Genomic DNA, 20954 nt, shown 5'->3' with positions numbered 1-20954 from the left:
ATATATAAGGTTATGCCTCCAACCAAAAGCAAATACACCAAAAAGCTTAAATACAGTAAACAAGAAGAAAGGTATAGCCAACAGAAGTCAGGGGGCTGAAGGGAGGGTAACCAGGACTGCAACAGTGAATACACTCGAACATCTACATTTATGGTAAGTGTACACAACTGTACTATGTTCTTCATGTTTCACTGTTGCAGTCATTACATTTGGGTAGATTCCCAAACCTAAGGAAGGGAGGAGGTAGTTAGAGAGCATTAGGACCAGCTATTAAGCCTTGCAAGACTGCAGTGGCAAAACCTGCTCTGGATTTAGAAAAAATAGGTAAGCGGTAATGCTTGGTGAAGGTATGTACAGAGCTCCAGGTAGCAGCTTTTAGGATGACCATGGTAGGAACACCTCTGAGAAAGGCTGCTGAAGTAGCTGCAGCCCTGGTGGAATGTGATCTTATCCTCTGTGGGGTAGGTTTTCCATGGTGCTTATAGCAGAAATGAATGTAATGGCCTATCCACTTAGAAATGGTTTGCTTTGAAATGGCCTTCCCCTCTGCCCCTGCAGCAAAGGCAACTAGCAGCTGTTCAGTTTTCCTGATAGGCTTAGTCCTGTCCATATAAAATCTAAGTTGTCTGTGCACATCTAAGGAGTGCAGTATTCATTCTCATTTGTTCTGTGGATTAGAAAAGAAGGTTGGCAAATGAATGGACTGATTAAGGGCCACACTGGATTCCACCTTGGGTAAAAAAGAAGGATTGGTCCTGAGGGAGACCCTGTCTGCATGGAAGATGATGAAGGGCTCCACTGCCATGAGGGCCTGTAATTCAGACACTCTTCTTGCTGAAGTGATGGCTAGAAGGAAGGCTGTTTTCCAAGAAAGGAATTTCAACTCTGCAGTTGCAGCTGGCACAAAAGGAGGTAGAGTGAGCTTTTCTAATATAACGTTAAGGTCCCAGGCTGGAGTAGGGGTTCTCCTGGGTGGTCTTAAATTTTTGGCCCCTCTGAGGAATTGCTTCAGCAGGGGGTGAGAGAAGAGGGGTGGCTCAGTATTGTAATGTGCTGAAATGGCTGAGGCATGAATTTTAATAGATTAGAAGGAAAGGCCCTCGTGGAGCATCTCTGTTAAGTATTGAAGAATATGAGGTAAGCTGGGCACTGTTGTGCCTATCCCCTGAGTCTGGCTCCAGGAACAGTATCTTTTCCATTTTTCACATAGGATTTTCTAGTACTAGGCCTCCTTACTTTCAGAATGACATCCAGCACTTGCTTACTGAGGGAGGGTATTGGAGAGCTCAGTTAATTAACCAGGCTGTAAGGTTCAGGGTTTGAAGCTGAGGGTGCAGAATCTGGCCCTCCTGCTGGGACAGCAGGGAAGGGGTCAGAGGCAGGTGCCATGGTTCCAGCAGTGACATACTGTGCAAGAGGTGGTACCAGTGTTTGCGTGACCAATCTGGTGCAATGAGAATTGTCCTTGGCTTGTCCTGTTTGATCTTTAGCAGAACTTTCAAGTGGAGAGGCAGAGGGGGAAAGGCATACACTGAGAGGCTTTGCCAGGTGAAGGACAGGGCATCCACTTTCCAAGCTTGTCTGTGGGGAGTCCTTGTGCAGAACTTGTCCAATTGGTAGTTCTGAGGGGAGGCAAACAAGTCTATCTCTGGGCTCCCCCATTTGTTTCTCAAAATGTTGAATATCTTTGGTTCCAGTTTCCACTCGAGTGGGTCCATGAGATTTCTGCTTAGGTCTTCTGCCAGTGAATTTAGCTTGCCTGGCAGGTATTGAGATTGTAGCTACACTTGGTAGCTCAAGGCTGTGTTCCACAGAGCCATGGCTAGTCTGCAGAGAGGGTACGAGTGTGTTCCCCCTGCTTGGTTATGTGCCACATAACAGTGGTGTTGTCTGTCTTAATTGTCCTGGAAAACTATGGTCCTTGAAGGCTGTCAGAGAATACTGCACAGCTAACATTTCTTTTTGATTGATATGTAGGTGCATTTGACTCAGGTTCCATTTGCCCTGAATGCACTGTCCTGCCAAGTGAGCCCCCCATGCATAGTCTGATGCATCTGTGGTTAGGGTTTGGACGGCAAGGGGTAGTGTGAATGGCAGTCCCTTGTTGTGGTACCAGGCCTCGGCCAACCAAAGGAACTCTGTCTTTATACAAGGAATGATATGGATCATTGATTCCAGGTCCTGAGAATATTGACACCATAGGCTTTTTAGATAACATTGTAGTTTCCTCATATGCAGTCTTGCATATGAAATTAGTAGGATGCAAGAGGCCATGAACCCCAGGGCTTGCAGTATTTTCCTTGCAGATAGTTGGGTCTTTGTGGCCAGTAGTTTGAAGTAGGGTGTCAAATAAACTCGTTTCTCTGGCGTGAGGTAGGCCATCTGATAAGTTGTGTTCAAGCTTGCTCCCAGGAATACAATTTGTTGGCAGGGTACTAGGTGAGATTTCTTTTCGTTTATGGTGTACCCCAGTGAGGTTAGCAGTTTCTTTACAAATGCCAGATGATTTAATAGTATGTCCTGGCTTTCTGCCTGAATTAGACAATCGTCCAGGTATGGGTATATTTGAACACTTCTCTGCCTGCAGAATGCAATGACTGGAGCTAGGCACTTTGTGAATACCCTGGGCACAGTAGATAAGCCAAAGGGAAGTGCAGAGAACTGATAGTGCATGTAGCCTGCTCTGAAGCGCAGGCATTTTCTGCAAGATTCCCTTATTGGTATGTGCACATAAGCTTCCTTTAAGTCCAATGTTGCCAACCAGGCATTTTTGCCTAGCATGGGAAGCAGCTGATGAAGAGTTAGCATTTTGAATTTTGGGATTACCAAAAAAGTGTTTAGAACAGACAGATCCAGGATAGGACGCTAGGAGTTGTCTTTCCTGGGTACCAGGAAAAGTCTTGAGTAAAAACCTTGTCCCCATTCCTCTGCTGGGACCGGTTGAATACCCCTGATACTTAAGACGTGAGAGAACCTGCTGTTGAGCCTCTGCCCACTGATTTTGGGGGTAGGTCTGGCCAACTGTGTGGGGTTGGCAAGGATTGGAAGTGGAATCTGTATCCTTGGGAAACTATGTTTAAAACCCATTTGTCTTGGGTAATGAGTTCCCAGTTTTTTGCATGCAAGGCGATATTTTCCCCCTAAGGGAGCAGACAGTTGAGCAGGGCTTGGAAGGATTAAGGTTAAGTCATTGTGACAGTTTATCATAGGGGGTGTCTTACTACTTCTGGCTTTGGATGTGGGAGGCCTCCCACTGCTTAGGCCTGTGAGTACCTTGAGACTGTAGCCTAGGTGGTCTGCTATTCCTGGGTTTGGACTGAGAAGGCCAGGAAGAGACAGGAAAGGACCAGTTCTTAGAAGACCAATGTCTACTAAATCTGGGAGGCTGTACTTGCAGGAAATCTTTATAGCTTGCATAGATTTAGCTTTTCCCCCCATCTTTTTAAGTACTTCTTTTGCTTTGTTGCTAAGCAGGCGGTCTTGGTTTAAGGGAGCGTCCAGTAATTTAGCTTTAACATGATCTGGCAAATTTTGCTCCTTAAGCCAAGCATGCCTTCTAAGAACAGACCCAGTGACAGCAGCCCTGCAAGATGCTTCTAGAGAGTCAAAACCACATTGCAAAGTATGTTTACCAACTTGTTCAGCAGAATGCATAAAATCCTGTAATTTTTTATTTTCAGCACAGTCAGGAATCAACATCATTTTATGTTTAAGTAGCCCAATAATATGCTGCTGATACTTTAACAAATGAAACTGGCAGTTTAAGGCCCTAATGGCCAAAGTAGCAGAAGTTTATACTTTCTTACCCCATCTGTCCAGGGCCCTGGAATCTCTATCAGAGGGGGTAGGGGTTTTGGCAGTAGTAGCCTTAACACCTTTGGGTCCCTGTGAAATGGTCTCTGGGTCTACAGTAGGATTCTTAAAGAGGAACTTGTGAGAGTCAGGTACTCTGTAATACCTGTCAGGTTTTCTGGGAGCTGGAAGTAAAGTGTCTGGGGCTAGATTCCAAGAAGGCATCATCTACCATGTCCAGTAGAGGAGGGATAGCTAACGGCCTGTGTTGAGGTAGGAGTAAGAATTCCCTAAGCGTCTTTTTGGAGTCAGAGTAATCCTGGCTTTCCCAGCAGAAATGCTCCCTAAGAGTATGCAAGGTTTCACCAAAAGAAAAATCTTCTGGAGGGGAAGCAGAGGGTATGGAGTCCTCTGCATCAGAATCCTCATAGGTAGATAAGGGCAAATCCCAGTCAACAGAAGAAACAGAGATTTAAGAATCCTGATCAGAAGAATCAGAAGGAAAATCAGTTCTCGGTCTCTTAGAGGGAGAAGGCTGGCTTCCCCTAATTAGAGTAATAAGGTCTTCAGCCATTCTTATCATTTGTTTTTTGGCATATGTGGTTTGGACCTTGGTTTTCTAGGCGTGGGTCGAGTTTTAGGCCTTGAAGAAGAAGATAGCATCGGTTTAAAATGCAGGTCCGTAGGCCTGAATACACCCTCAGAAGCCGGTGCCTGCACAGCAGCTCCGGACCCATCCAAGGTAGACATCCGCAGGTTCCATAGTCGAAGAAGCATCGCGTAGCATAACGGACTCCGAATGGGTCTCAGTAGAGGCCTGCGAATCTGAAGTAGCGGGTATCAGGGGCTGCGAAAGCACCTCAATGAGTACCAGCGAACTGGCAACTAGCTTAATGGAAGTGTCAACGGCAGCTTTGGACCTATGCGGTCTATCTCTGTATTTATCTTTACATTTTTTTCGGAATGTCGGTAGTCGGGTGGCTTACCAAAGCCATTTCTGGATAATTAAACCGAGTACCGAAATAGTTTGCTACAAAAATGGACCGATGATGAATAGTTTGAAGATTGAATAAGGCACAAAACAGACAGCGAGGAACGTCGTGGTCAGGGCCTAGGCAAGAAATGCAGAAGGAATGAAAATCTTTATGAGGTATTTGCTTTAAACAGGTAATACAATTGTTAACTTTTACTGACATTGGTTTAGAGCAAGAAAAAAGGATCCCCAATGGAGTAACTTAGCTTTTTGAAGACTTCAGTTCTGAAACTCGAAAATGAAAATTTAGGGAGTCGGCCAACCGGCACTTGCGAACTGCTTCTGCTTCGGGCACCGAACAGCAAGAAAGACTGGTGTAATGGTGTCGGCTGTATGCTTTATACCCCTGACTACCTGACGTCATGGAAGAAGAGACAGCATCTGACGCAGGACCCAAGACTTTGATAATTAGGCCGGCTGAGGGTTACCTGCAGGCAGATAACCCAAATGTAATGACTGCAACAGTGAAACACGAAGAACATCCCTACTTTAAACCTAGTTCTGAAGAAAGAATCCTGGGCTCACTCCTGTAAGCTGATGAATGTACAACAAATGAGTGCTGGGTGTTGTGCTATAGGGGCCTGGAAACAGGACAGCTATCAACACTCAGCTGTAGCACACCAAAAAAGCCCAATGCCTGCATCAAATCTCCTCCCAGTCATTAAACAGTAGATGTGAGCGCTAAAACCTGGGCCACCCTGCCCTCATCTGGTAAATGGTGTATAAGGACCTCTAGAAGTCCTGCCCATTCTAGCAAGCATGCCATATGAACCAGAGAGGGGCGAGGCATCAGGAGAAGACTCTATCCTAAGTGCAATAACTTAGACAATTCTGGAGGTCTGAAGGGCCACTGCATGTCAGGTAGTCAGACACAGGTAATCCATGGACACTGAAACATGGTAACGTGGTGGGAATGCCACACACCTGTCATACTTTCTCTTTTTTTTGTGCTAAAGACAGGTCTAAGGTTTAACCATTCACTGTGGAGGGGAACTCACAAGAAGCATGAGGCCATCTTAATGGTAGATTAGAGAAAGAGTTAGCAGACTTCAGGCATCTGATGGCCTTACCTTTTCATGCTGGCCCAGCACAAACTATAATAATTTCAATAAACCTTTCTGCTGTTTCCTGCATTTTAGAAACTCTACAAGCAATAGCATGAGAGAAATGGCAGAAGTTATTAAACTTTTCCCATCTCCTGATGGGGGCCAAGGTTGAAATGCCAGCACTTGAAGCAATGCTTCATACTCTGGTCCTTTCCCAGACAGTAAAGACTGCAACAATTTGGGCTAAGTCCAGTTGTGATTTTTTGACCTCAGAACACACTGATGGTTTTAGCATCTCTAGCATCAAATGTGGAAACTTACCAATCACAACAATTAAAATCAAAAGCCAACCTGTGTGAGTGGCAGAAAAGAACAGAGGGTCACAGGTGATGTGTGTGCCATCCTAGTCAATGCATGCCACAATGCACACACCTCTGAGAATCAAAAAAAGAGAAAATTCAGAAATGTGCCTAGCTTGGGTACTTTAAGAGGAAATCTCAGTATATAGCCACTGCAGTATGTCTCTAAAGCCAAATTTTGATAAACAAGATATGGTACAAAAAAAGAAGCAGCTGTGTATCTGTTAAAAGAAGTCACAGATGAACAAGTCCTGGCTAAAACTGCAACCACAGACTAACTGCTAAAGTCATGAACTCTTCTTTCTTACTGGATTTCTGAATGATGCATTACAGTACTAATGACACAGATCAACCGTTTGAGAAGAATGGTGTTTACTACACAAATGGAAAATAAATGTTATATTTGAATTAATATCGTACTTAGAAAGCTTTCATTGTTGCATTATCAGGTTCTACAAGTGAAAGGTGAAGGAATATATTGTTAAAAACAAGGAAGACATTTGGAAACAAACCTGTCCTCCTACTGATAACCTCTACAATCGATGGTGGGAAATAGCCGACTCGGTCAGTACCCTTCTGAGTGTCATGAATGTGACCTTTCCACCTGCCATCTGGATGTTGCTCAAGAACCTGGAAGACAAATAACAACAGTAATGAGCTATAGTTAGAAACAATCTAAAAGGAATGAACTACATAGATAAGCTCCACGGTACCTGATCCCAAACTTTCCTGAATCCTCCTTCCCATTCCCATATTTAAAACCCATTTTCTTGTTGCCTTTACTCAGACATGCTGATTCATCTGCCATTAGTTTAAAGGTCACTTCTGCACTGCACCTTATTCCCCAGTGCAGCTGTCCCCTTAAAAGTTACTCTCAGCTACTTGGTACTGCCCCATCAATATTAAACTGTTGCTTCATTGGACAACTCTCTCATGCTTCAGTGCAATAACACTGCACAAAGTTCTGCCACGGTGGAAACTAGCATTCACTACTGGGCAAGCACACAGTACAGTGCTCTCACATTAGGAAGCACAGAAGAAGGAGCAATGTCCTCAAATATCAGTGCAACAGGGGATGCCGCTCCATTGTACCTCCAACTGCTGTCATGGTAATAAAAGAGAAGGAATGCCAGTACTGTTAAACTGTAATATTGGAAGGCAGTGCAAAGTACTGATATGCTGCCATGTAGGGGCAGCAGGGTGCTTTAATGTAACAGCAGGGAAGAAATACACTAATATTAGTCTGTAATGTGGGAAGGCAGTGCCAAGTACTGATATGTTACCATCTGGGGGCAACAGTCTGCTTTAATGCAACAGCAGGGAAGCAGTACACAGCACTGTTAAGCTGTAATGTAGGAAGGCAGTGCCAAGTACCAATCAGCTGCCATGTGGGGGCAAGCAGGCTGCTTTAATGTAACAGCACGGAAGCAATACCCAGTACTGTCAGAATGTAATGTGGGAAACCTAGCACTGCTGTGTAAAAGTGTAGAAACAAAAATACTCAATAAAGCAACACTGATGAAAAATAAATAATACATGGTATCACTACACTGTAATGTTTAAGGGTGATACCATGTACTATCCTGTTATGAAGTGTGACAGCTATACCAAGAATGCAGTCTAAGCTCCATTGCACCTGATCACACTTTTCTTGAATCCTCCCTCCCATTCGCATAGTTTAAATTAATTTTCATGGCAGCACTTGGTACTGTCTTTTCATGAAAAGTGCAGCAATTATCTCAGAACACCACCTTTTTTTTGGATATTACTTTCTTTCATCACTGAACGTCAGTACTAGATAATGCCCTTTATGCCGTCATGTTAGGCCTAGGTTTTGCCTTCTCGCATTATAGTGCAGTAACACATACACTGTCTTCTCAAAATCTAGCACATAAAGACTGGGCATTCCTTCCAAAATAACAGGAAGGAAGGAAGGAAGGCAGGCAGGCAGGTCTGCTTCCACAAAGAACAGTACTGGAAAAATGGGTGCCAGATGAACTGATCTATTCCATGTTGAGGGTATGGGACTCTACTCAGTGAATATGGGATTCATATTCAGTATCTGATCTCTGGACTTTGGCTAAGGTCAAGCATCACAATAACAGAGCATGATGTGGTAGAAGTATTCATGCCTATTGCAATGGCATTTCATGTTGTAAAGCCAGGAAGGAAGAATACAAGGAAGTGAACACAGATCTAAATAAATCCATCAAAAACTGAATACCAAGAAGAACTCTAGGTTCTTAAATTTTACTCGAAACACTATGGTGCCAGCTCTGTGTCTCATGCCAACAGAAGTGATGACAGTAACTACTGGACCCGTAAAATAACTACTTGGAGATTACAAGCATTAACAGCTATTCAGTTGAACTGGAAAATAAATACTTCTGCTTTGCCTGAAAAAATGCAGTGGCTTGCAACACAATTACAAAGCAATACAGCATAGGTTTACAGATTCACAGGTGTGTACTTGGCTAATGACCACTAGGGTTTTTTTAAGCCTAGTCATACATCCCAAATCTCTGACAAGTTCTGTTACTCTTGACAAGTGTAAGCAAAGGCTTGGGAGATGAAATTTTACCAACTACGGGTCTGGGGACAGCTGCAACATAGGAAAAGTAGTTGTGAGGAGCAGATGCAACCCCTGGGCAGACTCAAAAGATCAATGGTCTTTTTCTTCTCTCCATTGGCACCTTAATACAATTATATGCCAACATGAACTATTAAAAACACTTCCTTGCCAAACAAACAGCAGCCCTTAAGTTCTGTGGGATAAGACAAGACAAGCTTTTAGTGAGAATTACAAGTGCAAAACCTGTAGGATGAGGATGTAAAAAGAGAAAAAGCTATACACCTCTTAAAAATTACTAGTGAAGTAGCACAATTTATGAAACTTTACCATGGCCTCTCCAAGTGCTTCTTATGATATTAAGGGAAACTTAGAGTGAGAGGATTGGCAGGCAGGATTGCTTTACAATATATTACAATAAATGGAACACTGTATTATACATGTCCAATTAACATACACAAGGAAAATAACATTTCTTGCAAGTGAAACAAGTGTAGGATCTCCACATATGGTGCATCAACACGTCCAGCCAAAATGTAAGCAGTAAGCATTAAATAAACAGTGGGTTTTAATATCTTCTTACCGTGATGACATCACCAGCTCTGACATTAAGGGCAGTAGGGTCATGGACATTCCAGTAATCCTTTAGGGCTCGAACCTGCACAATCCCTGAAGCCTCTGCGACAAGTTGAGGGAACAAAATAGAAAAGTTCAAAATAATTTGTATTACATACAAAACTGCAGAAGAAAATCACTTCTCTGATGAAAGCAACATAAAACATGGCAAAACAGATTTTAAAGAAGGCATGCAAGTCATCTAAAACCTTAACTATTTTCACACACATATTGAATAATCACATAGCAACAGCCATGTGGTTATGATTCTAAAGTGTTTGATGTTAATCCCTTCAGTTTCTTCCTCAAAAACTTCAACTTAATCAACGTATAAAAACATGACCTCTTTAGCCTGTGAAACTATTTGCTGAATTCTAAGAATTGGATAACTGTAAAAATCAACATTTTTTTTTTGTTTTAATTTGTCGGCTTTAAACTGCATCAGTACTAAAACCTGTTATTTCAAAAACTTGATTTAAAAAGTTTCAGGGTTCAAACTACACATCTTACAAACACAGTGAGGAAAAAAATATGAATGAGCTCCAAAATTAATCAAATCTAAACTTCAGTTAGCAAAATCAGTTGAGTTATTCTATGACACAGGGACTTCTTCCAATCTTCCATCCAAAGATGTTTTTACACAACAGCCATCCACATATGGTATTTAAAAAAGAAAAGAAAAGAAAATTCACAACTATGCTTAGAACCAAAAATCTATGATTGAAAACGGAAAGCATCTATTTACCATAATGATAGAACTGAATTGCCTCATTTTCTTCCAGTTCAAGGTCTGGGTTGCTGGATCTGACCGTGGCACCTTTTATGAAGCTGTGAATCTAGGGTTCTGACCCCTCCCCTATCCATAATTCCCAGCATTCCTCCTAAGTACCTCAGATTGAGTTGGCTGACATATTGCCAACTACTATCTAAACTTAATTTAAAAAATACAGATGATAAGGGACAAATGAATACTCATAGGAAGGTACAGCATACTGAATTGTTCACAAACAGGGTCTCAGATGAGTTGTATCTGGTCATCAGAAGCTGTCAGTGACAATACTGGAAGGGGGAAGGAAGAAGGAATGTGAACTAGATGAAAATGAGATGAGACGAAGGTCTATCGTTATGCTAAGTACATAACTTTCATATCCGATGTTGTCTATCTTTGTCTGATTCAACCTTCGCAACAGATTTCCAAACTGTTAAATACCAGGGTGATAACAAGGAAGGACATTCCTGAGAACAGAAGAAGCAGAAGAAGAATATAATCTGGCTGTACATCCAATTTATAATGGGATATGAAGGTATGGATAGTGGACCATATTGCTGCTCCACAGATATCGTCAATAGGACCTCCCTTCAGAAAAGCAGTAGAAGTAGTCACTGTTTTTGCAGAGTGAGTGAGTTCTTGGATTTGCATACAAGTCAAGGCTAATTTATTACAACCAAAGAAATGCATTCCAATAGACATTTGGACAATGAGACTTTTAATATACCTTTACCCACCTATGACGTAAAAAGGATATCAACACTTAATCTGACTTTCAGAAATCCTTGGTTCTATGTAGGTAGGATATGAGCCGCAGATGAACATCCAGCATATGCAGCACACACCCCCCTTTGTTAGAGAATCTTGGAAAAAAGACTGGCAAATCAATAGTCTAATGTAGATTTGCTTTGGAAGGCACCTTTGGCAGAAAGGATGAATTTGTTCTCAAAGCCACTTTACATTTATGAAAAAACAATTATGGTGGTTTGCAAGTTAGTGTTTGTAACTCAGAAATTTGTCTTGCAGAGGTAATTACAACAAGGAATGTAGTTTTCCAGGACAGAAACTTCAAGTCTGCTAAAGCTACTGGCTCTAAATAAACTTGGGTCAAATCTGAAGCAGTAAAGTGATATCCCATGGAGAAAAATGGCTCTATAGTTTGGGGGTGGGTGGGGGGGTCTGAGTAAGAAGGTGCTCTTAGGTCAGTTTTTCAAAAACAAAATATAGGTCCCAGGAAGGAGGAATAGGCTTTCTGGAAGGCCCAATATGAAGGTTACATTTAAAAAATTGTTTGACTTCAAATCTATAAGCCAAAGGGGGTATTAAAAGCAGACAAGCAAAAACAGCTGACAGGTGGGCTTTAACAAAAGAGTACGCCAACCCAGCACTGAGCAATTCACACAAATAACAGAGAACCAAAGGAGCTTCCACAGTAAGTGGATCTAGGTTAAGAGAAAGACACCAGAAAGAAAACCTCTTCCATATGGACAAATAAGATTTTCTGGCAGTGGGTTTTCTGGCCTCCTGCAGGACCCAAAGCATGTCCTCGGAAAAAAAAGGGTCTAAAAGGGATCAAAACCCTATTATCCCCAATGTCAGTTGAAGACAGGACAAGTGGTGATGGATGAGAAACACCTTGTCTTGTGTGAGAAGGTCCACCCTGTGAGGTAACTTGTGATAACTGCCCTGGGCCAAGTGAAGAAGAAGAAGAGGGAACCAATGCTGTCTGGGCCAAAAAGGAGTCACCAAGGTTTTGGGAGCATCCTGTTCTACCTTTGACAGAACCTTCAGTATGAGTGGAAGAGGAGGGACAGCATGAAGAAACATGCTAGGTTCATAAGATGATACTAGGCTATTGGCCTGGAGACCCTTATAAGCCTAGCCAAGAATTTCGCCCATGTTCCCTCAAAGTCAGCACCTGTTTCCCCTGTCCAAGAGGACACAGGCGGGATCCAAAGGGTGTATTTTCTGTTCCCCAGCCAGTCGTCCAGGTTCCTCTTAAAGAGGGCTAGGGAGGTACTCTGCTTGACATGGAGAGGGAGTCTATTCCACAGAAGGGGGAGTCTTTGGACACAAATCTATCCTGCCAACAAGTTCTATTAATGTCACAGACCAGGTTAAGGCCTTGCGTGCGGGTTGCTCAAGTGGAGTTTGTCTTATGGACATGCAGCAATTCCATCATGGCTGAGTCTGACATGGCCTTGTATGCCAATGGCCTTGTATGCCAGACACAAGTCACCTCTGAGCAGTCTGCATTAGACTGCATAGAGGGAGAGAGCTTTTAGCCTATCTGTATAGGACAGGTGTTTGAGACCCTGGATTTTCCTGATCAGGAACCTCTGTGGTCTCTCCAACTGCTGCATGTGCTTGGCAAGGTACATGCCGAACGGGGCATTGTACTCGATAATGGGTCTGATAAGGGAAGAATACAGGGATGTTATGACCCCCTTGTTCCTGGATGAATTACCCTTATTTATGAGATGGGCCATGTAGAAAGCCTTCTGTACAACAGAGGCAATGTGGTGGTCAAAAGTGACGTTGCTATCAACCTGGGTGCCCAAGTCCCTCACGACTGACTGCATGCTTAGTATGTTGTTATTAATGTGATAATTAGTGGGGATGCCATTTTCCCCAAAGGGGATAATGATGCATTTCTTGGCATTCAGTTTGAGGCTATGCTTCTGGCACCAGTCATTAGTTTGGGTAAGGCTCTCTTGGAGGATGTTCACATCACTAGGGGAATTTAAGACAGCACCCAGCTTGCAGTAATCTGCAAACCTGGTCAGCCACAGACCACTGGTTTTGGCTTGCTCCTTAGAAAAGTATATCTCAAACAGTAGAGGCCCCAAGACTGATCCTTGGGGTACACCGCTTGTTACAGTTTTACCTCTATAAATGGCTTCCCCTACTTTGACTGAGTGGGTTCTATCAATGAGCCAGTTAGCTACCCATCTGGTAACATAAGGGTTGATGCCTAGCTGGGAGAGTTTTTCTATTATGCCCAAGTGGGGAATAGTGTCAAAGGCTTTGGCTACATCAAAGTAGGCGGTGTGCACCGTCTTCCCCTCGTCCATGGCTTTGGTGACTGTTTCAAAGAAGTCAACCAAGTTTAAAAGGCATGATCTCCCTTTGACAAAACCAAACTGTGTGGAGTCAAGTGTTTGGAGGTTGCCAATGTTCTTGTTTATAAGGTCCATGATAAAGTGTTCCATGGCCTTACAGATCAGGCTAGTTAGGCTGATGGCCCTATAATTGCCTGGGTCAGTGGATGCTCCACCTTTGTGTAGATGGATGACAGTGGCTGTCCTCCATTCAGCTATAACAAAGCTGGTGCTTAGGCTTTGGTTGAACAGAGTGTCTAACGGAACAGACAGCACACGCCTGAGTTCATGTAGGATACAACGAGGGATGTTATCGGGTCCCATGGAGATTCTATTTTTTGCCTTTGACAGGGCATTAAAGACCTGATTCCTGATGATGAGGTGAGGGGGGCAGGTGTTGGGGATGTCCTGGTTTACTAATGGGGGGACAAGGGGATGAAGTTCCACTGAACCTGTCTGCCAGCAGGTTGGCTCTATCTATGGTGTTTGTGCATCCCCTTTAAAGAAGAAAAAAAAGGGTTTCCACCTTCCAAGCCAGAGGACATGGGACTCTGGTACAAAAGAGAGGAAGTTGTTTGTTCAGAGGGGAGACAAAAAGATCTACTTCAGGAGTACCCCACTGTCCAGAAACAAATCTCGCGAAGCAGGACCTGCCCAGAGAATCTGCCACAATGTTCTGAAATGAAAGAATATAAACTGCCTGAAGGGTCATCTGATACTGGACAGTGAGATCCCAAACCTGAAGAGCTAGTCTGCACAGAAAATAAGATTTTATCCCCCCTTTCTTGTTGATGTACCACACCATTGTGGTATTTATTATCTGCGAAGAATTTGAGGGGCCTGGAAGGAAAACAGAGTGCAAACCCTGAAGAGCCAGGAGAAGGGCTCGCATCTCTTTGACACTGATGTGGTCCTTCTTTTGCTAAAGAGACCAAAGGCCCTGCACTTTCAGAGGACTGGATGAGGCCCCCTCAACCCACATCTGAGGCATTTATAAGAGGGGACTGGAAGTTGAAAATGAAACCCTGGATTGATGGACATCTCGTGAATCCACCACTGAAATTCCAGCATGAAACAGGGGAGAAGGCGGATTAGAAAAATCCAAAGGACGAGTATTTTGAAGGCAGACTGGCTTTAGGAACCACTGGAACTTTCACATATGAAACTTGGTCAGAGGAAGCATAGGAATGGTGGAAACCATGTCAGCCAGAGCCCTTAGAATCTCCCTGGCTCTAGGGATTGAAAGAATGCAATCATAGCTAAAGCCTTGGGGGAAGGCAGACACACCAGCACTGGAACCATTTGAAGCCTGCACCCTAAAAACATATGACCCCAGGAAGAATTTAAGAATGATTTTTGGAAACTCACTGTAAACCCTAGGCTTTGCAGGAGACAAAGAGCAAAGTAAAGATGGTGAAGTGAGACTTCTGGAGAAGAGCCTTGAATGAGCAGGTTTGTCCAGGTAAGGAAAAACATGAATTCCCCTTATCCTGCAAAAAGCAATCAAAGATAAGGCAGAGAACTGAAAAGGCAAGAAAGCAACAGATAAACTTAAAAACTTCCTGACAAGGGGGATGAATTGGGATATAGAGATAGGCACCATTGAGATCCAGGGAAACCAGAAGAAGAGGAAACAAAATTTGAAGGGCTAGCATTTGGAAGGAAGGAACCTACAAAAAAGGTGTTTAACAGAGAGATCCACAATGGGCTTTCCAGGTGCTTTCTTTGCTGGGGACCAAAAATATTCTGGAATAAAACTCCTTCCCCTTTGAGAAGCTGGGACTTCCTAAACTGTTCTTTTAGACAATAGATCCTGATGAACCTCTGGAAAAAAGGGTAGCTGCTCCTGAGGAGGCTGAAGAATGACCAAAAAGGGTGGGGATGGGAGATTTCCACACCATAAAATACCATTGGTGGATAATGGATAGAATCCAGGAACGTTGAGTGATCTTTAACCAAACAGGAAGGGACAGAGAAAGACAAACAGAGTCAGGAATGTGACTGAGAAGGGACAGCAAGGACAGTCATACAGCACATAGTCTGTCAGGAAAAGGAGGCTTCTGAGCTGAAGGAGATTGGGTAGACTTAGCAGGGGAAGCCCTTCTACTACTGTTTTTACCTTTGGGGGAGGGAAACACTCTCTGCAGACAAAGGCAGGTTTATTAGGAAGGACTTGCCAGATGGCTGCACATGGAGTTAACAGCTTAATTATAGCTCTCCCAGTATGAAAACAGAAACTCAGAAGAAAAAGCTAGTGGACTTATATTTCTGGGTAAATTTTAGTAACTGCTAGTAAGTGCACTGCCTGGATGCCAGGAGAAAAAAAATACAGAGGACCTGAAAGAAAATCAGCTACAAAAGTTGAAGAAAAAACACTGACTAGGAAGAGTACTCCAGCTGTTCAGCAAAAAGCAGTGCAAGCTTCAGACATGACTTCTAGTAACCTAGAGGAAAACACAAGACAACTGCACACAGACCTGATTAAAATAAACAAAACACTGCTGGCGTATATCAGCTCAAAAAACAAAAGGCTGGAAAAAAATGGAAGATGCTTTAAACAGATATTTAGATAAGGTGATAAAACTGCAAAAATCTGAGGTCAAAATGAAGAACAGGCTGGCTGAATATGAGACTGTTTAAGAAGAGATGTTTCAAAAAATAATAGAATTAGAGGACACAGCACATAGGAAAAACCCAAGATTTCCCGTTTTACCAGAGAAGCGGGAAGAAACAGACTATTAAATTTATGAAAGCACAAATAACTGGACTGGTATTCCATAGCAGGAATTATTAAATGAAAGGATACATTTTGTGTATGACCCAAACCTGGCTAATAGAAAGCAACCTAGACCTTTAATAGCAAAGATGCAATCCTACCACCAGAAGGAGCTGATTCTGACAAAACTGTGGGACAAGGACAACGTACTTAAACTGGGAGGCAGCAGCGTGTTTGTGTAGAATAATTATTCACTGTACACTAGGCAGAAGAGGAGTACATTTATTCCACTATTCGGGGAATGTTGAGAACCAGGCTTGATCTAGCTATCTTCAAAACATTCTTTCCTGGAGGAACAAAATCATTTTTTGATGCAGTACATGCTATGGAGGAAATACAGAAGTTTGTCCAACAAAAAGTGATCTGTGAAACAGAAGGAGATTCTGCTTCCTGTTGTTCTGCTACAAAAGACCACAGAGAGACTGTGCTAGTGAAATATTTTTCAATGTTTCAATGGAAAATGCTTGAGAGAAGAAAAAAAGCACAGGAGTTGACAAGAAGAATTGAGAGTATGTTGGAAATGAAGCACAGACAGGATTTGGGAGATGGAGATGAACAGGAATAAAACCAGCAACTTGGAAATTGACAAGTGTGGGATTGCAAAGCAATAATTATTTTTGTGTACATGAAAAAACAAGAAATTCTGGAAATATTGGCCTTTGCTCACTTGGTTAAACTTGCCGGGAACTCTAAAGCATATGCCCTACTTCATGTCATTAATGTTCAGAAAAATACTTAGGAGAGGGGAAGAGGAGTGTGAAAAGTTAACGAAGTAAAACATTTTTTCTTAATACTAATATTTTTATAGTGCATGATTTTCTTGGGTCTATATTAAATCAGCGAAAGCTTAAAAAAGTGAACGCTGATTTATCAACCCCATGTAAGCAAAAGGTTACAATCCTGAACACTCGGAACAGTGATTTTTTTCCCCAGGGAAAAAAAATTGCTGTTCCACAAAGAAAAAAATAAAATAAAAATAAAAACTTCAAAACATTATATAAAGTGGGGGTCTGTGCCCCCTCCACACCCCCTACTTAAATATACCAACTCCGAGATCGCACTACAGTAAAGAAAATGGCAAAGAATGGAGGCGGCCAAGCGACTTCTTTCCCAGGGAAAGAAATTTCTTATATGCTGTTTCGCTATTTTGCTGTTTCGTGCTTTCAAGTTTGATAAAGACATATTCGAAGGATTACGTCTTCGATTACATAATAGGAACCCATTTTCTTTGGGGTCTATATTAGAACATTGAAGTTTCAAAACTTTGTTCTAATATTGACCCCTATTCAGCGACCGCTGACAACATCGAACATGCAGAACAGCGAATTTTTTCCTAGGGAAAAAATTTGCTATTCCAAAACACATACACACAACACAAGCACACCAAACATACAACAATCCACACACATACACCTAAAATCTTACATCTACCCTACACTAAACTGTAAGTACACCACTAACTATCCACTTACCTTAACTCAAACCCTAACCCTAAGGTCCATCACTATCGCACATTCACCTCACCCGCGCCCTAACCCTAACTTCCCTACCCCGCCCTAACCCTCACATCCACACAATCGCGCACTTACCTGACCCGCGCCCTAACCCTAACTTACCTAACACACCCTAACCCTCACGTCCACACAATCGCACACATAACTAACCCGTGCCCAATCGCACACTTACCTAAACCCGACCCGTAACTTTCCACCACAGCTCTGAAAATAGCGAAGTGACAGAAACGGACAACCAAATTCTTTCCCCTTGGAAAAAATTTGTTTTTCTGCAGCTTCGCTATTTTCAGCGTTCGCTGAATAGCGTCAATATTAGAACATTCGAAGTTTTGAAACTTCAGTGCTCTAATATAGACCCTTTTCTTTGCATGGTGTAAAGTTTTCTCAGTTACTGTTAAGTGTAAATGGGATACTAATGTAAACAGGTGCTCCTGTTTTTTCTCTCCTCTCTCTTTCTCCTTGTTAAGTTTTAAGAAATGTAAGCACTGCACTATAAAAAAGAAAAAAATGTCTGGTCAAAAAAGCATGACAAAATAAAAACTGATGTACTTTTTCTCATTCTTGCATATGGGAATGACTGGCTTAAGGTCTTTAGCTTGACCTAGTACATGTTTGACGAGAAAGCAAGTAAATGAAAAAGAACACTGAATATTATAAAGCTTTTTTCTAGCAAATAAGTGTATGCTTTTGGTAACAACTTTGCACCTGATCCTCACGTCTCCATGGAGACAATCTAATAATCAGAAATGGCTAGCAGATAATGCTTTCTGAAAGAATTCAAGTGTTTTCTCAGCTGGGAGAGCTATAAACATAAGACAAAAACAAACAGCATGTAGTAGAAGCACATGCTGTACCATGCATCTTAGCATGGATAACCTATCTTTTAGGTTAACCCAAGTCTATGAGTGTGGCTGTATGTTTGGGACACTTGTTCCTATTTGGAGGGTAAAACTTCAATATTTGTAGATGTCCATAATTTTGTGTGTGTTAATATTAAGTTGATAGGTTTTAGGGAGATACTGGTGTGTGTGTGTTTTTTGTTTGAGGGCTTTCAGAAAACAAAAAAGTTTTGTAAGATGTAACATAGGCAGAAATGATATGACAAAAAACAACTAGTATAAAAGATCAACCTGCCGAGCAGTGTATGCATGTAACACAAAATATGGAACTAGACACTTAACAAAAAAGCTGTTATACATAAAAGATGGGAATAACAACTTTCTAACACAATTATGCTTTCTGTAATGTCTTTAAATGTCAATGGTTTAATGGATAACTACAAAAAAGAGAGTACAAAATATTAAAAATGTAGAGTGCAAACAACTATGCTACAGGAGACACTTTGAAAAAACTGAATATGTGAATTTGTTAAAGTAAGGTTTTCAGGATGGTTATTCAACAGAATACCTGGAACAAATGAAAAAAAGAAGTACTTATATTAACTGCAAGAGCGGCTCCAATAGTGACAGAAGATGATAAAAAATATAATAATGGTAGATTTGTAGAACTAAGGGGCTACTGGAAAGGGAGGAGGATTACACTGGCACATATGTATATTCCCACCTAAAACTGCTATAACAGAGCTTAAGAAAAATCTGGGAAAAATAATAGGCTTTCAGCAAGGAATATTACTTGTAAGTGGGGACTGGAATGTGATTCACAGCAGTGAAGATGTATCTGTGGGGGGGGGGCAGAATGGAAAATATAACAAAGGAGGGTAAATTTTGAAGAAATCTATGAAAATACTGGAAGATGTGAATTCAGTCCTACGAGTTCAGAATGAATTTACACATTACCTAAGACACAAAAACTGGGCTAGGCTAGACAGAATTTACATTTCACAGCAACATGTGCATTTAATTGAAAGTCTAGATATGCACCCAATAACCATTTCCGATCATGCACCAATAATATCTACAATACAAACACAAGGTAATTAAATAAAAAAGAGACACTGGTGCTTTCCCACCTATCTGTTGAAAAAGGAGCTATTAGAGAAAATAGAAATTTCTTCTGAAAATACAGCTAGGGATCAGGATAAAATTAAAGTGGAGGGTAAAAATAGGGTGGAAATAAAAGAGAGAGAGGCATGGTTAAGGAGTAACAAGAATTATTTAAAAGGACTGCCAAATGTTAAAGTATTGCAGAATAGGTAGAATCTCACAGTACAAGAAGAGGAGTAACTGTAGAATCTAGAAACAGAAAATAAGGTATTAAATTGATAATATGCATGAGTTTAGAAAGACTGGTGTTAAGCAACTGTTTTTGGTAATAACTCTAGAGCACAAAAACTTTTAGCACAACTTACGCAACAGACAGCAGAAAGGGTTGTTGCCAAGCTTAGAAAGCCTATAACAAGAAAGAGAACAAGAGATCATGTAGAAGTACTAGAAATATTTCAGAAATTCTATGAAAACCTGTACAAAGCACAGACATATGGAGATTAAGAAAAGGTACAAATGGAAATGTTTATGGAAGAATTAAATATGCCAAGGTTAGAGGTAAATGAGGGTCAATTGCTAACAGGATAGGAAGAGATGAGATGAAAGTGGTGATGTATAACCAATCAAAAGGAAAGTCCTCAGAAATAGATGGTATTACTGTGGAAGCTTGGAAGCTAGGAGGGAAAAAAACTGATAAAAGATCTGGATGGTTTTGTTTAACAGTATTTTAAGAGGAGGAGAAGCACCAACTTCCTGAAAGAAAGCAGTGGTAGTTGTAATACCTAAAGATGGTACAGACCCATCACATCCAGCTTCATACAGGCCGTCAATCTTAAACTATGATTATAAAGTTTTTATGTCTATAATGGCTAAAAGAGTGGCAAAGGTGATGCCAAAATTGATAGACATGGATCATTGTGGTTTTGTGGAAAGCTGGGAAATATCTGACAACATTAACAGAGCACTGATGATCCACAGGGAAGCTGAATGGAAGAAAATACCATTGTTGGTGGATCTTGATGCAGAGAAAGCATTTGACAGAGTAAGATGGGAGTTTATGAGCAGGACACTGGAAGCATTTGCATTCCCTGATAAAATTATAGGGTTGATTAGGAGGATATATGAGGGATCTGCGGCAAAAATTGAAGTGAGTAGGTTCGTCTCTGATAATTTCTGCTTGAGCAGAGGAACCAGGCAGAGTTATCCTCTTTCCCCTTTGTTATTTGCATTACATTTAGAACCACCAGCAAAGAAAATAAGGGACTCAGAAATTCAAGGATATAATTGGTATGGTACTCAAGAAAAGCTGACTATTTGCAGATATTATTTTATACCTGACAAAACCAGAAAATGACATTTCAGTGTTGTAGAACATTTTGAGATGGTTCCACATCTTTTCAGGATACAAAATTAATGAAGCTAAAACAAAGGCAATAG

The 20954-nt window shown here is 41.6% G+C and overlaps 1 protein-coding gene across 3 annotated transcripts in view; it reads right to left on the bottom strand.

Moving 5' to 3' along the window:
• Positions 1-20954, bottom strand: part of CASKIN2 (CASK interacting protein 2) — a 1742750-nt gene that overhangs the window by 263905 nt on the left and 1457891 nt on the right. For all 3 annotated transcript variants that reach the window (XM_044084941.1, XM_044084943.1, XM_044084942.1), the window contains 2 exons: positions 9383-9477; positions 6743-6860 (listed from right to left, as the gene is read on the bottom strand). In XM_044084941.1, coding sequence (XP_043940876.1) covers positions 6743-6860; positions 9383-9477 — 213 coding nt within the window. The remainder of the gene's footprint in view (positions 1-6742; positions 6861-9382; positions 9478-20954) is intronic.

The sequence above is a fragment of the Protopterus annectens genome, chromosome 10.part0 (assembly GCF_019279795.1).
Source record: "Protopterus annectens isolate FY-2018-M chromosome 10.part0, PAN1.0, whole genome shotgun sequence".
Taxonomy (NCBI): domain Eukaryota; kingdom Metazoa; phylum Chordata; order Ceratodontiformes; family Protopteridae; genus Protopterus; species Protopterus annectens.
The sequence above is the reverse complement of the archived record's forward strand: the minus strand, read 5'-3'. Positions and strand labels throughout refer to the sequence as shown.